General features: G+C 43.0%; 1 protein-coding gene across 1 annotated transcript in view; it reads left to right on the forward strand.

Moving 5' to 3' along the window:
- Positions 1–14,963, forward strand: part of PHLPP1 (PH domain and leucine rich repeat protein phosphatase 1) — a 226,237-nt gene that overhangs the window by 163,407 nt on the left and 47,867 nt on the right. The window contains exons 5-6 of the mRNA XM_008170599.4: positions 10,567–10,713; positions 11,279–11,509. Of these exons, the coding sequence (XP_008168821.3) occupies positions 10,567–10,713; positions 11,279–11,509 (378 nt within the window). The remainder of the gene's footprint in view (positions 1–10,566; positions 10,714–11,278; positions 11,510–14,963) is intronic.

Below are 14,963 nucleotides of genomic sequence, written 5' to 3' on the forward strand. Positions count from 1 at the left end.
AAAACATTTTTAGGAGGTAGGGTTATATTTGAGTTTTAGTTACTCATCCAATTAACTATGATTGTTAATTGGTTTGGTAGCCAAAACAAACTCAAATACAATCCTTACCCTAAAATTAACCAATTATCTGTGTCTGTTCCCTGTTTTGGGGTTATTTTCCCTGTCTGCTTTTGTGTGTTGTCATCCCCATTCTCAGATGCATTGGAGCCAGTATAATAACTTTGCTTTCAAAATGGAGGGGAAGAGATCTGAAGCACTCCCCTTCTTATCAGGCATCTGGTGTGAAATCCTGGCTAATTAAACCAATGGGAATGTTTTCATTGACTTCAGCGGGGCCAGGATATCCCTCTGCATCTGGATTATCGCTGAAAGATTGAACAGATCCACCCCCACTTAGCACAATCTTTGAGCCAGCTAGCTGCAGGGAAGGGTTTTCCCACTTGAAGAGAGCTAGAGTAGCAGGGACCTTCATAAAGCTTTGATCCCGACAATTGTGTGACTACTTTAAAGTCTTAATGGCTATACCTTAAAGGGAAAAGAGATGCTGTCTGTCTTGTATTTCTGGCTCTAGGGTAACTAATCCCTTGGGGAGGCATTAACACTATTGTCCAGGAGGATCTCAAATGACAGCTAAGAGACAGTAACTTGGATTATTAGTAGTAAGAAAGAAATTTAAGAATGTAAGCTGTTTGGCAAATTCTTGTAATGAGATTGCCAGCCAATGTAGCAGACCTTTGGTGTAGGGGTAGGTTCAGTTCCAATACTTACTTGCCACATCCTGCTTGACTGCTAGCTAGTGCTCTCAATGTTCTGCTGGAGTTGAGGAGGAGAAAAATTTTTTGTGGTGGTGGGGGGCTGTCTGAAATGATGTTCGATTGTAACCATAAAATAGATACATGAAAGAGAGCAGTGGGAATATTGTTTTCTTTCATGTTTGTTACCTTATTACACTTGGGGTATGTCTACCCTACGGGATTATTCCGATTTTACAGAAACCGGTTTTTGGCAACAGATTGTATAAAGTCGAATGTATGCGGCCATACTAAGCACATTAATTCGGCGGTGTGCATCCGTGTACCGGGGCTAGTGTCGATTTCCGGAGCATTGCACTGTGGGTAGCTATCCCATAGTTCCTGCAGTCTCCTCCGTCCATTGGAATTCTGGGTTGAGATACCAATACCTGATGGGGCCAAAAACATTGTCGCTGGTGGTTCTGGGTACATCCTCCCCCTCCCTCCGGGAAAGCAATGGCAGACAACCGTTTTGCGCCTTTTTTCTGGGTGAACAGTGCAGACGCCAATACTGCGGCAAGCATGGAGCCCGCTCAGGTCAAGACAGCAGGCATGAACATTGTAAACACGTTGCGCGTTATTGTGCAGTTTATGCTGAACCAGAACCTGCAAAACCAGGCGACGAGGAGTAGGCTACGGCAGTGTGGCGATGAGAGCGATGAGGACCTGGACATGGAATTCTATCAAACAGCGGGCCCCGGCACTTTGGAGATCATGCTGTTAATCGGGCACGTTCATGCCATGGAATGCCGATTCTGGGCCCGGGAAACAAGCACAGACTGGTGGGACCGCATAGTGTTGCAGGTGTGGGACGATTCCCAGTGGCTGCGAAACTTTCGCATGCGTAAGGGCACTTTCATGGAACTTTGTGACTTGCTTTCCCCTGTCCTGAAGTGCCAGAATACCAAGATGAGAGCAGCCCTCACAGTTGAGAAGCGAGTGGCAATAGCCTTGTGGAAGCTTGCAATGCCAGACAGCTACCGGTCAGTCGGGAATCAATTTGGAGTGGGCAAATCTACTGTGGGGGCTGCTGTGATGCAAGTAGCCAAAGCAATCACTGAGCTGCTGCTATCAAAGGTAGTGACTCTGGGAGATGTGCAGGTCATAGTGGATGGCTTTGCTGCAATGGGATTCCCTAACTGTGGTGGGGCGATAGCTGGAACCCATATCCCTATCTTGGCACCGGGGCACCAGGGCAGCCAGTACGTAAACCGCAAGGGGTACTTTTCAATGGTGCTGCAAGCACTGGTGGATCACAAGGGACGTTTCACCAACATCAACGTGGGATGGCCGGGAAGGGTTCATGACGCTTTCGTCTTCAGGAACAATACTCTGTTTAAACGGCTGCAGCAAGGGATTTACTTCCCAGACCAGAAAATAACCGTTGGGGATGTTGAAATGCCTATAGTTATCCTTGAGGACCCAGCCTACCCCTTAATGCCATGGCTCATGAAGCCATACACAGGCAGCCTGGACAGTAGTCAGGAGCTGTTCAACTACAGGCTGAGCAAGTGCAGAATGTGCATTTGGACGTTTAAAAGGTCGCTGGCGCACTTGACTCGCTCAGACCTCAGCCAAACTAATATTCCCATTGTTATTGCTGCTTGCTGTGTGCGCCACAATCTGTGAGAGTAAGGGGGAGACCTTTCTGGGGGGGTGGGAGGCTGAGGCAAATCGCCTGGCCGCTGATTACGCGCAGCAAGACACCAGGGCGATTAGAAGAGCACACCAGGAAGTGCTGCGCATCAGAGAAGCTTTGAAAACCAGTTTCGTGACTGGCCAGGCTACTGTGTGAAAGTTCTGTTTGTTTCTCCTTGATGAAAACCCACCCCCTTGATTGACTCATTCTCTGTACGCAACCCACTCTCCCCCTTCGATCCCAGCTTGCTTTCAAAGGAAACAAAGTCACTATCGTTTAAAAATCATGTATTCTTTATTAATTGATTATAAAAAGAGGGAGAGAACTGAGAAGGTAGCCCGGGTGTGGTTTGGGAGGAGGATAGGAGGGAAGGAAAAGGCCACTAAAAAAATTCAATATAATTGACAGCCTTTTGGCTGGGCTGTCCACTGGGGTGGAGTGGAAGGGTGCACGGAGCCGCCCCCCCCCCCCCTGCATTCTTACACATCTGGGTGAGGAGGCTATGGAGCATGGTGAGGGAGGTTATACAGTGGCTGCAGCGGCACTCTGTCCTCCTGCTGCCGTTCCTGAAGCTCCACCAGATGCCGGAGCATGTCCGTTTGATCACGCAGCAGCCCCAGCGTTGCAGCCTGCCACCTCTCATCTCGAGCATCCCTCATGGGCTCACGTTCACTGGCATCTTTCCTGTACTTTGATACCGTGTCCTTCCACTCATTCAGATGAGCCCTTTCGTTGCGGGTGGATTCCATGATTTCCGAGAATATTTTGTCTCACGTCCTTTTTTTTTTCAACACCTTATCTGAGATAGCCTTTGGGATGGAGGAGGGAGACTTGAAAAATTTGCAGCTGCGGGAGGGAGGGAAAAAAGGGAGAGAAGTATTTAAAAAGATAAATTTTACAGCACAATGCTTATACTCTTTCACAGTGAACAACACTATGCACATTACATAGCACGTGTGATTTCGGTACAAGGTCGCATTTTGCATCTTAATATTGAGTGCCTGCGGCTTTGGTGTTGGAGAGCACAGACGCAGGTCTGGGCAACAGAATTCGGCTTGCATGCGGCCATGGTAAGCCATTGTCTTTCGGCTTCTGCAGCTTTCTTACAAGCAGCGTCCTCCTTTCCCACATGTCAAGCAAAGCCCGTTGAGTGCTGTAGTTTTCCTGTTAACGTGCAGCAGCAGAAACCAATCTAACCCCCTCCCCCCATGCAATTCTCTGGGATGATCGCTTTATCCCTCCCCCCACCGCATGGCTGGTATCGGGGAAGATTTCCCACCCACACATGCACACCCTGCTCCGCTTGGCTAACTGCAGGGAAGGATTTCTTTTCAGCCACAGGCAAACAGCCCAGTAGGAACGGCCACCTCTGTCCTCTTTAATTAAATTCCCGTATTTCAACCAGGTTACCATGAACGATATCACTCTCCTGAGGATAACACAGCAAGATAAAGAACGGATGTTGCTTGAATGCCAGCAAACACCGGGACCATACGCTGCCAGGCTTTGTCATGCAATGATACCAGATTACTTGCTACTAGCATGGCATGGTCAAGTGTCCTACCACGGAGGACGGAATAAGGCTGCACTGCCAAGAAACCTTGTGGGAAGGCTTTTGGAGTACCTCCGGGAGAGCTTCATGGAACTGTCCCTGGAGGATTTCCGCTCCATCCCCAGTCACGTTAACAGACTTTTCCAGTAGCTGCACTGGCTGCAAATACATCCCAAGTCCTCAGGGCAAATTAATCATTAAAAAACGCTTGCTTTTAAACCATGCTTTATATTTACAAAGGTACGCTAACCGGAGGTCCCTTCCATGGCCTCATTGTCTGGGGGTTGGGAGGGTGCTTCAGTCAGACTGAGAAAAAGATCCTGGCTGTTGGGGAGAACGGAGCGCTGTGTGCTCTCCGCAAGCTCGTCGTCGTCCTCCTCCTCTTCCCCATCCGCAGAATCCTCAGGCATGGCTGAGGTTACCCCCACCTCGGAATCCACGGTCAGAGGTGGGGTAGTGGTGGTGGCCCCCCTTAGAATTGCATGCAGCTCAGTGTAGAAGCGGCATGTCTGCGGCTCTGACCGGAGCGACCGTTTGCCTCCTTTGTTTTTTGATAGGCTTGTCTGAGCTCCTTGACTTTCATGCGGCACTGTAGTGAGTCCCTATTGTGGCCTCTCTCCATCATGCCCTTGAAGATTTTTTTCAAATGTTTTGGCATTTCGTCTTTTGGAACGTAGTTCTGCTAGCACAGAATCCTCTCCCCATATAGCGATCAGATCCAGTATCTCCCGTACGGTCCCTGCTGGTGCTCTTTTTCGATTCTCGGACTGCATGGTTACCTGTGCTGATGAGCTCTGCGTGGTCACCTGTGCTCTGCATGCTGTGCAAACAGGAAATGTAATTCAAATGTTCGCGGGGCTTTTCCTGTCTACCTGGCCAGTGCATCCGAGTTCAGATAGCTGTCCAGAGAGGTCACAATGGTGCACTGTGGGATAGCTCCCGGATACCGATACCGTCGAATTGCGGCCACACTAACTCTAATCCGAAATGGCAATACCAATTTCAGCACTACTCCCCTCATCGGGGAGGAGTACAGATATTAAGAGCCCTTTATATCGAAGTAAAGGGCTTCGTTGTGTGGATGGGTGCAGGGTTAACTCGGTTTAACGCTGCTAAATTCAAGAGAAACTCCTAGTGTAGATCAGGCCTAGGTATCCTGGTCGGATATAGTAAAAATCACCTTTTGTATAAACACTTTTGATAAGAATCAGACAAACTGGTTATGTCAGGCCAACTTCTATAGCTTTGCTTGACTAACAGCACATAGCCAGCTTTACTGTAACACTTATTTCAAACATACTGGAACACAAATGCTACGTAGTATAATCAATGTTCCTTTTTTGTGCTCTTCAGGTGGATCAGAATCCTAAAGTTAGAAACCATGATAAACGTGCACATATTACTGTGATAGAGAACTTGGCTTATTGATCTCCCCCTTTCCTCCCCCCCGCCCACTTTCGTATATGTCAAACTAGTCTCTCCTAAATTGGCAGCTTCAAGAACAAATAATGTGGATGTTATTTGGCTCAATTATAACAGTTAGTGTTCAATCATATTGCATGTTCAAAGACCAGGGTTGACATGTCAGCATTTTGCTCTAGCTTAAAGTTAGGACTCTTTTTGGTCAGGGAAATTATAGAAGGCTCAGAATCAAGTTTTCTGATCTTGGTGTGTTCAGGAGAGGAAGGAAGCACAATTCTACAAGTGTTTTTTTGAAGAATGGCAAAGATCTAGAGACAGGAGGGAGGAAATGACTTATCTTGAATTATGGAGTCAGTGTGTCATCAAGTAGTTAACAAATTATGTATATTGTGGAGTTTTCTTCCTACCAAGGAATGCTGCAAAGGCATGAATGTTGCTTGTCACCACTTTTCTAGTTAATACTGTCAGCACAATGTAATGATTTAGGAGAAAGGGAAACAGTGAATATTTAATTCTTTAAAGCCCCATTCCTTGTTCAAACTTGTCAGCAGAGAATTGTAGTCAGTTACATACCTTCATGGTATCCTTCTTGTATCAGAGACAATGTAGGTTAATGGCATAACTCTCTAAATATAAAAAACATTGGAAGCAAAGTCAGTATTTCAGATCAGTTCATTTTTGGCAATGCTCCATAATAACACAAACACCCTAGACAATTAGGGATTCGTGCTGTTAATAATTAATGTGAAGCAGGTGACTAAGATGTGAGCTTGACTTACTATCTTAATTCTCTGAGCAACTGCCCACCAGCCTTCATTACTAATATATCTGCTGGATAATTTACACTGCTGTATGAAAAATGTAGCTTTAGCATCTTGGAACTGAGAGAAAACACAGAGAAGGAAATAAACACCACCCTCTGCTTATCTTAAATTACCCTCTAATGTGTGGGGGGGATAATTCTAAGTGTACAGTCCTTCTTTCCAACTTTTCTTTAAATGTAATTTAGCAATCATCATCTTCTGTGTGATGTTTGAAACATACTCAAGAAGCAGTTTAAGTATCTACCAGTTAATAATTTCATGTTCTTCAAAGAGCACTACTTTTTTGTGTGTTTTGAATCTCCTCTTGTAAGTCTTCAAGCTGGCAACACTCTGATACCATAGCCTATTTGCTGATTATTAAACTGGCTAATTTTCTTACGGCTGATTAAAACAAATATTAATTTTTTTTAGAGTTTCTCCATGGATGTAGATGTATTGACTGTCACTTTCTCTCTTCTGCCCTCCATCTCCCCTCTTTTTTACTTATTTGCATAAGTATTGCAAATTGAAGTTATGTTGAAATATTATTTCTGTGTAACTCTGGGTCCATTATGCATCACTCATGTTAGTGTTTGCTGCAATCTAGTCCGAGGGGAAAGTAACAATGAAGTTTTATCACTGGATCACTGAGATGTAATCCATTAACTGATTTTCTTCCTTACATCATAACACTTTCCTGTTGATCAGCGAGAGGTGTGAAATGAAGCTGACAAGTGGAAAGCTTACCCTGGTGAACGAAGGACCTCAACCATCTATTTCTCAGAAAACTGGGTAACTAGGCCAAAAAAAGGCAAATGAAATTCAATGTTGATAAGTACAAAGTAATGCAAGTTAAAAAAACGTAATCCCAACTATACATACAAAACTGAGGTCTAAATTACCTGTTACCACTCAAAAGAGATCTTGAAGGAGTCGTGGATAGAGTTCTCTGGAAACCTCGCTTAGTGTGCAGTGGCAGTCCAAGTTAACACTGTTAGGAACCATTAAGAAAGGGGGAGAGAGAGAGAGAGAGAGAGAGAGAGAGAGAATATCATGACACTATATAAATCAATGGTATGCCCACACCTTAAATACTGCATGCAATGTTGGTCACCCCATCTCAAAAAACTGGAAAAAGTATTGAGAAGGACAACAAAAATGATTAGGGCTATTGAAAGCTTCCATATGAGAAGAATGTAAAAGGACTGGGACTGTTCATCTTGGAATAGAGGCAATATGATAGAGATCTATACAATCATGAATGGGGTAGAGAAAGTAAATAAGGAGGTGTTATTTACTCCTTCCCATAACACAAGTACCAGGGGTCACCTATTAAAATTAATAGGCAGCAGTATTAAATAAGAAAGTACTTCTTCATACAAACCACAGTCAATCTGTGAAACTCATTGTCAGTGGATGTTGTGAAGACCAGAAGTATACTTAGATTCAACAAAGAATTGGACCTATCCTCCAGGAACTTGGCTATCAATGGCTATTAGCCAGATGGTCAGGAACACAACCTCATGCTGTGGGTATCCCCAAGTCTCTCCCTGCCTGACATTGGGACTGGATGATGGGGATGGATCACTTGGTAATTGCCCTGTTCTATTCATTCCCTCTGAAGCATCTGGAACTGGCCACTTTCGGAAGACAGGATATAGTGCCAGAGGTACCACTGGTCTGACCCATTATTGCCATTGTCATTGAAGTCTCTGTAAATGTTACACATCTTCACTGTCTCAGCTTCCAGTGACACAGACCTCCCTTCTTTGATATATCTACAGTCTAACTACAGTCTGAAGGCATTATTTATATCTTGATGGGGAAGAAGTTTTCATCAGTGGCTGCATATTGTGTGTTAGTCAACATTGCAGCACATGCAAGCTGGCTAATTGGATTGTTCCCTATCTTTTTTAAATCTTTTTGTAGTTTTTATTTTCTAACACTTTGATTGCTTTGCTTGTACTAACTTTCTAATTGGAGAACAAATCATTTTAGGATATTAATGCATCTGGGCAGTCCCCTGGCTGCAGACTTTTAAAGGCATGCTTTTAGAGCTCTTTTTTATCTATACCATTAGTGTTAGTAGGTGTGTTACCATTTTCACTGATTTTATATAAGAACACAAAGGAACTGAAATTTAGTGACGGGGAAAATGAAGTCTGAATAAAATGCATTAGTTAGCCATGCCAGAAAAGAGCTTCCTCTCATCCATTGGCTCTGACACAGATCTCTTCATTCATCCTGTTAGTTGCCTTTAGGCACGCCTCCCAGTGGTTGTTAGGCAACCATAACAATGTTGCACATGCAGGCTGTGTAATTGGATTGTCCTCTACCTTTTTTTTAACCAGTCTTTTTTTGCATTTTTAACTTTTTAAACAAGATGAGTATAGGCTGCATATGCAAGTTTTCCTTTGAGGAGATATGAGAAAACTAAGATTTTAGGAATCCCATGACACATGTCAGGAGGATAAAATTATGAAATCAGTATAATTGCAGACATCCTTGTAGATATACCGAATTGAGATTTTAAGGAAGTGCTTCTTCCATTACCAAAAGGGTTGCTAAATTTCAGTTTACTGTAATGGATGTTAATTTGAACTGAAAAGGAACATAAAAATCTTTTAAGAATTTTTCAGTTGAGAGATGAAGTCTGCACAGATGAACAAAACTGAGCCATGCAGCATAGGTTTTTCAGTTCAAAGGGCATATGCAGAGGGAATCATGCACCTGATAACTGATGCTGATAACTATATGAGCGGTCCTCTAGCATGAAGCATGTTAGAATACAGTAGTACTTCAGTGCAAGATCAAATGCCATAGAAGACCTTGTTAAAAGTAAAATCTACCATACGATTCTGACAGGGTTGGGGTGAATCTACTGTGCTCTGATGCACTTGTAGAAAATGTATTTAGTGTTTCACTCTGGGTTCTCTCTTATGCCTATATACCAAATGGTGCGTTGACATCAAGGGAACCAACAAACTTTCAGTGGCCCACTTAAGTGTCTTTAACTGAGCTTACAAATCTGTGTATGACACCCAGAAAGTACAAACCTGAAATGCACACCAGCAGCATTCAAATAATCAAACTGTGAGGTTGCACTCTACATGATTTTATGAAAATATGCTAATGAGTGTGAATATAATGTAACTGGAGTATGCTTCATGCATAAGGTCTCTTGTAAGGTATCCATTACAAAGCTTATAATCTACTGTGTGTGGTCATCCTATTTGTATAAATGTATCACTCTTGTATCTGAAACTAGAAAAATGAAATAGAACTCTGAGGTCCTATTGTATTTATGCAAAGTGTGGGCCATTAATGGTGGTTTGGAATCTTGATGGCTCCCATCAACCAGGACAATTGACTGTGGATGGCTCTGTTTGCTTGCAGGCCTTCCTGTGAGTCAGGCTGGGAGAAATGAGGGCTTGGAGTTTTATAGTGACGTGATCATGTCACCTGAACTGGAATCCATCTTTAACCTGGTGCTTTTCCATATAGAAGGAGAGGTGGGAACCCAGAGAGGGGCAAAGGATTCCTGCCTTGTGGAAAAGATATATAAAGGGGTGGAACAGACCAAAGGGGGCTGCAATCATGAGAAATCTCCTAGCTACCATCTGAGTTGGAACAAGGGCTGTACCAGGGGAAAGTATTGTGTCCAGACTAGGAAGGCATCCAGTCTGTGATAAAAGCTTATTGAAACATCTGAGGGTGAGATTTTATCTGTATCCAGTTTTTCTTACTGTACTAGGTTTAGATTTGCGTGTTTTATCTTATTTTGCTTGGTAATTCACTTTGTTCTGTCTGTTATTACTTGGAACCACTTAAATCCTATTTTTTGTATTTAATAAAATCACTTTTTACTTATTAATTAATCCAGAGTATGTATTAATGCCTGGAGGGGCAAACAGCTGTGCATCTCTTTCTCTGTGTTATAGAGGGCAAACCATTTGAGTTTATCCTGTATAAGTTTTATACAGGGTAAAACGGATTTATTTGCGGTTTGGACCCCATTGGGAGCTGGGCATCTGAGTGTTGGAGACAGGAACGCTTCTTAAGCTGTTTTCAGTTAAACCTGCAGCTGTTGGGGGAAGTGGTTCAGACCTAGGTCAGTGTTTGTAGCAGGCTAACATGTCTGGCTCAAACCAGGCAGGGTTCTGAAGTCCCAAGCTGTCAGGGAAAACTGGCTTTCAGGTAGTCCTAGCACATCAGTTAGCAGGCCCAAGGGGGTTTCTGTGATCCAACCCGTCACACAAACGTACATTATATTTCAGTTACTACAAGGCAACTATAGTAACTTGGTGCATTTCATATTCCATTTCCTTAAAGTGTGTTTTCCTCTGTTTCTTCTTATAGGTTTACAAAGTTGAAGAGCCTTAACCTTTCCAATAATCATTTAGGAGACTTCCCATTGGCAGTTTGCAGTATTCCAACCCTGACTGAACTCAATGTGTCCTGTAATGCCCTCAGAAGCATTCCAGCAGCTGTAGGCGATATGCATAAGTACGTATTTTTAAACTTAGTATACATGCTCAGTGGGATCCTATTGGTATACACAATAGAAGATTGTGACACCCCCCCACCCCACCCCGCGCATGTCTTACTAAATGTATGTATACACTCTCTCACTTACTGGACTGTTTGTCAGAGAGGGCTCGCTTTTATGCTCATGTTGAGCAATCAGGAACAGCAGGTGGGGGAAGGGTCTTCTGTGTTTGTAGCTTTTCTATTCTCAATATAATTTTAAAAATAGCCTTATTAATATTGGAAAGACAAATTTAAAATCCATTTCTTGTAGAAACAAAGCTAATTGTGTAAGATATAAAGAAGGCTGTAGTACATGCAAGAGAAGTGGGATTTGAAGATGTGACACTGCTATGGTCCACAGTGCAGAATTAACAGGGCTTGTAAGATTTTTGTCGTATTTTTTGCAGACCTATGTTATGCTTATCTTTAAACTTTTTCCTCATTAGTCCATTTTCTGCAACTTTAGTTGCCACGATTTGTGCTGAATATGTGTTCATAACCAGGAAATGTAGTTTAAACGGTCATTTCATTTTTTCCCTAGTTTGCAGACGTTTTTGTTGGATGGTAACTTTCTCCAGTCCCTTCCTGCTGAATTGGAGAGTATACATCAGCTGAACTATCTGAGTCTTTCCTTCAACGAATTCACTGACATTCCAGGGGTACTAGAGAAGCTGACTGCCATGGATAAACTTTGTATGTCTGGAAACTGTATGGAGACCCTCAACCTACAGACTTTAAGAAGAATGCCTCATATTAAACATGTGGATCTAAGGTAAACACTTGAGGGGAAAATAAGCAAACCTGAATTATTGGTGTAGAAGTTACTTTCTTACATGGTGATAGTTGGCCCTGGGTGTAATGCTGTTTATATTAGTTCATCTTACCACATTTCAGATCATACTATACAAACTCACACTGCTTGTGATTACTAGAATTCTTTTGGGAAAAGGCAGCGGTTAGGGAAATGAAGGATTTAATGTTTTAAAAAAAATCTGTAAATTTAAAAAGGGAAAAAAAAAAAAAACACCTTGCAATATCACCGACAGGCTCAACCAGTTCAAGGTTTCACTGTGCAAGTAGTGTATAAACATACAATAAATGATAGTCCTCTGTCTGAAGGAGTTTACAACTTAAAAGACAAGAAATAACAGATGGACTAGACAAACAAGTGGACAGTAAAAGGGAGAGACCAAGGAACAAAAATGTGATTCTGCACAGATTAGTTATCTGGACAATACCTAGCCAAATTTACCATGTGTAATATTTTATTGATGATCTCAGCAGTGTGTTGACAAGTCATCTATATAAACAACTGTGGTGGGGCTCCCCTCCCTGCTAGGTTGTTTCAAATTCTTATAACCGTTGGGGAAGCATGAATTCACCCAGGAATCACTCCAGTGCACAGCTCTCTCCCAATGCCTTTATTAGCATGAACAGAATCCCAGTGTAATTAAATGGACAGTCATTAGGCATATGACATAAATCCAAAATGGCTAAAAGGATGTCTCCCTTCATCACAAACAGTCTCAGGGCCCCTCGGAGCCTCGGCCTCGGTCATGGATTAAGTCATCTCCTTCCCTTTGTATAGTAGCCAATTCTTACCGCATGCTTAGATTGCTTATTAGGCCAATCCCTGAGCCCCAAGTTCAGACTTTTGGCCTGCTGTGTTCTTTTAGTGGTAGCATGTTCCCTCTCCACAACTTGGAAGAGAGCTAGCACCTAAGTAAGGATGGAATATCCTGCCAGTTTTCTAGTCAACCAGGGCTCTGTGTGGGTGGAGAGGCCAGTTTCTTCATTCTCTGTCCAATCCTAACCCATCAGGCTCTGGGGGAGGGGCAGCCTTCACAGCACTGGTGCAATGCTGATGAGCGAAGGAGTGCGAGGTTCCAAACAAAACTGGATTTCGGAGTACTTTTGGTAACTAGGTTAATATAACTGAAATTTACTGTACACCACATTGTCACATAGCCCTAATGAAGGAGGGCCAGTGCAATGATGGATCCATAAGGGAAGTATTCAGATACTGCAAAGGGATCCTTAGTCTGTTTTTTTTTTTTTTAATCACTTTCTAAAATTGTATGTGGGCTTCTCTTTATGAAATTGATTTTTCACATCCATTATTAGAACTTGAGTTTTAATCGGAACCCTTTACTAAGTGCAGCTCATTTAGGAGAAGTCAGACTGGTCATTGTGAAAAGGGTGCAAGTCCTAGAAACACACTCTACTCAGCACTAAGGAGCAGGGCTGGTGCTACCATTTAGGCAAACTAGGCAGTTGCCTAGGGCGCCAAGATTTGGGGGCGCCAATAAGCAGTGCCCCCATTTTTTTTTTTTAAAGCTTTCCTACGCCCCCTCCCCGAGCACGTGGTCACCGCTCCACTTCTCCCGCATCCCAGGCTTGCAGCGCCAATCAGCTGTTTAGCGCCGCAAGCCTGGGAGGGGAGGAGAATTAGAGCAGGGGCTGCGTGCTTGGGGAGGAAGCGGAGCAGAGGTGAGCTGGGGTGGGGAGCTGCTGCACGGCTCCCCAAGGAGGGGGGGAGTTGCCGCAGGGCTGGGGGGGGGAGGGGGACGCGCAAGGTGGAAGTTTCGCCTAGGATGCGAAACTTCCTTGCACCGGCCCTGCTAAGGAGGCCTCAACTAGAGTGCTGTGTCCAGTTCTAGGCACCGTGCGTCAGGAAAGACAAAATTGTAGAAAAAAAAAAAGAGCAACAAAAGTGATTAAAGGTCTAGAAAACGTGACCTACAAGGAAAGATTGAAAATACTGGGTGTGTTTAGCCTAAAGAAGAGGGGTGACCTAAGTCTTCAAGTACGTAAAAGGCTGTTATAAAGAGAGTGATAAATTGTTCTCCTTAGGCACTGAGGACAGGAGAAGAAGTAATGGACTTAAACTGCAGCAAGGGAAATTTCAGTTAGACATTAGGAAAAACTTCCTAACTGTAAGGGTAGTTAAGCCCTGGAGCAAATTACCTTGGGAGGTTGCGGAATATCTGTCATTGGAGGTTTTTAAGAACCGGTTAGACAAACACTTGTCAGAGAAGTCTAGAGATACTTAATCCTTCCTCAGTGCGGGGGACTGGACTAGATAGCCAATCAAGATCCCTTCCAGTCCTGCAATTTTATGATTCTGTGGAACATATGGTATCATTTTCAGAGGTGCTAAACACCTCCGATAATAGGGCTAATTTTTTTTGTAAGGAGGGAAAAATTGGAAGATTAGAAGTCGTTTGAGTACAAACCAGTTTTTTCATTCAATTTAAATAGCAATGACTGTATATCCTATGGTAACAGTGAATAATATTGGATACAGAAGCTGCTACCCAGGAACCAACTCTCGTTATAATGACTGATTTTATTTTATTTTTAAACTCATTGGTCCTTTGGCAATGGGAGGAGGAAGCTCTTGATCTTTAGGAGAAATGTAAGTGTTCACTGTGCATCCAGTGATCCAGTCCTGTCTGTGTAATGTCATGGAGCTTTTGCTATCTATTAGCCAACCAGGTTTATACTACTTGAAGTAAGAAAGAAAAATCATGAAATCCCGATGGCTGTAACAAGCTCAGCTTTTGAACATGAATATTATTACTCGGTGGCCTTATAGTAGAGATTGCTGAACCAAAATAGTGTGTCAAAATATCCTGAACTTTGGAAAAGTCTGCTGCTCAGGGCCCATCTCTGTCAGCTGCTTCCTTGTAACCCAGGAGATGAACATCATTTTTTTAATAATGAATGTAGTACTCCAACATCTTGAGTGTTGTGTGTTGAATTTGTTCATGACCCATATCTGCTACATGGTATGTATAATGCTGCAATGAAACCGGGGCAAGCATTTCCTGTCTAGTTAAAAACACCAATTTAAAAAAAAAAAAAAAAGGTGAATACAGATGTTTGTTTGTTTGTTTGTTTGTTTTGTTTTTTAGTTAGGTTTCACTGCTAAGGCAAAAATTTTTGAAGTGCACTGAAATCTTCTTGCTCCTTTTTATAGATCATCGTTATGCTCATAACAATTCTTGGGGAGGTCATTGAGAACTGGCTGGCTTCAATCTAGTAACTGCTACATTGAAAACAGTAAGAGCTGTTCTTGTCTACACAGTGGATTAGTGTGTGACAGGCTGGTGCACTGTAGATTCATACCCAGACTTGCTGCACACTAATTCACTGGATTAGATAAGCCCTTACTTCCAGATCCTCTCCCCTCGTTACCTTTTGAGTTCAGTACGCTTTCTCTG

Source organism: Chrysemys picta, chromosome 2, assembly GCF_011386835.1.
Source record: "Chrysemys picta bellii isolate R12L10 chromosome 2, ASM1138683v2, whole genome shotgun sequence".
NCBI lineage: Eukaryota > Metazoa > Chordata > Testudines > Emydidae > Chrysemys > Chrysemys picta.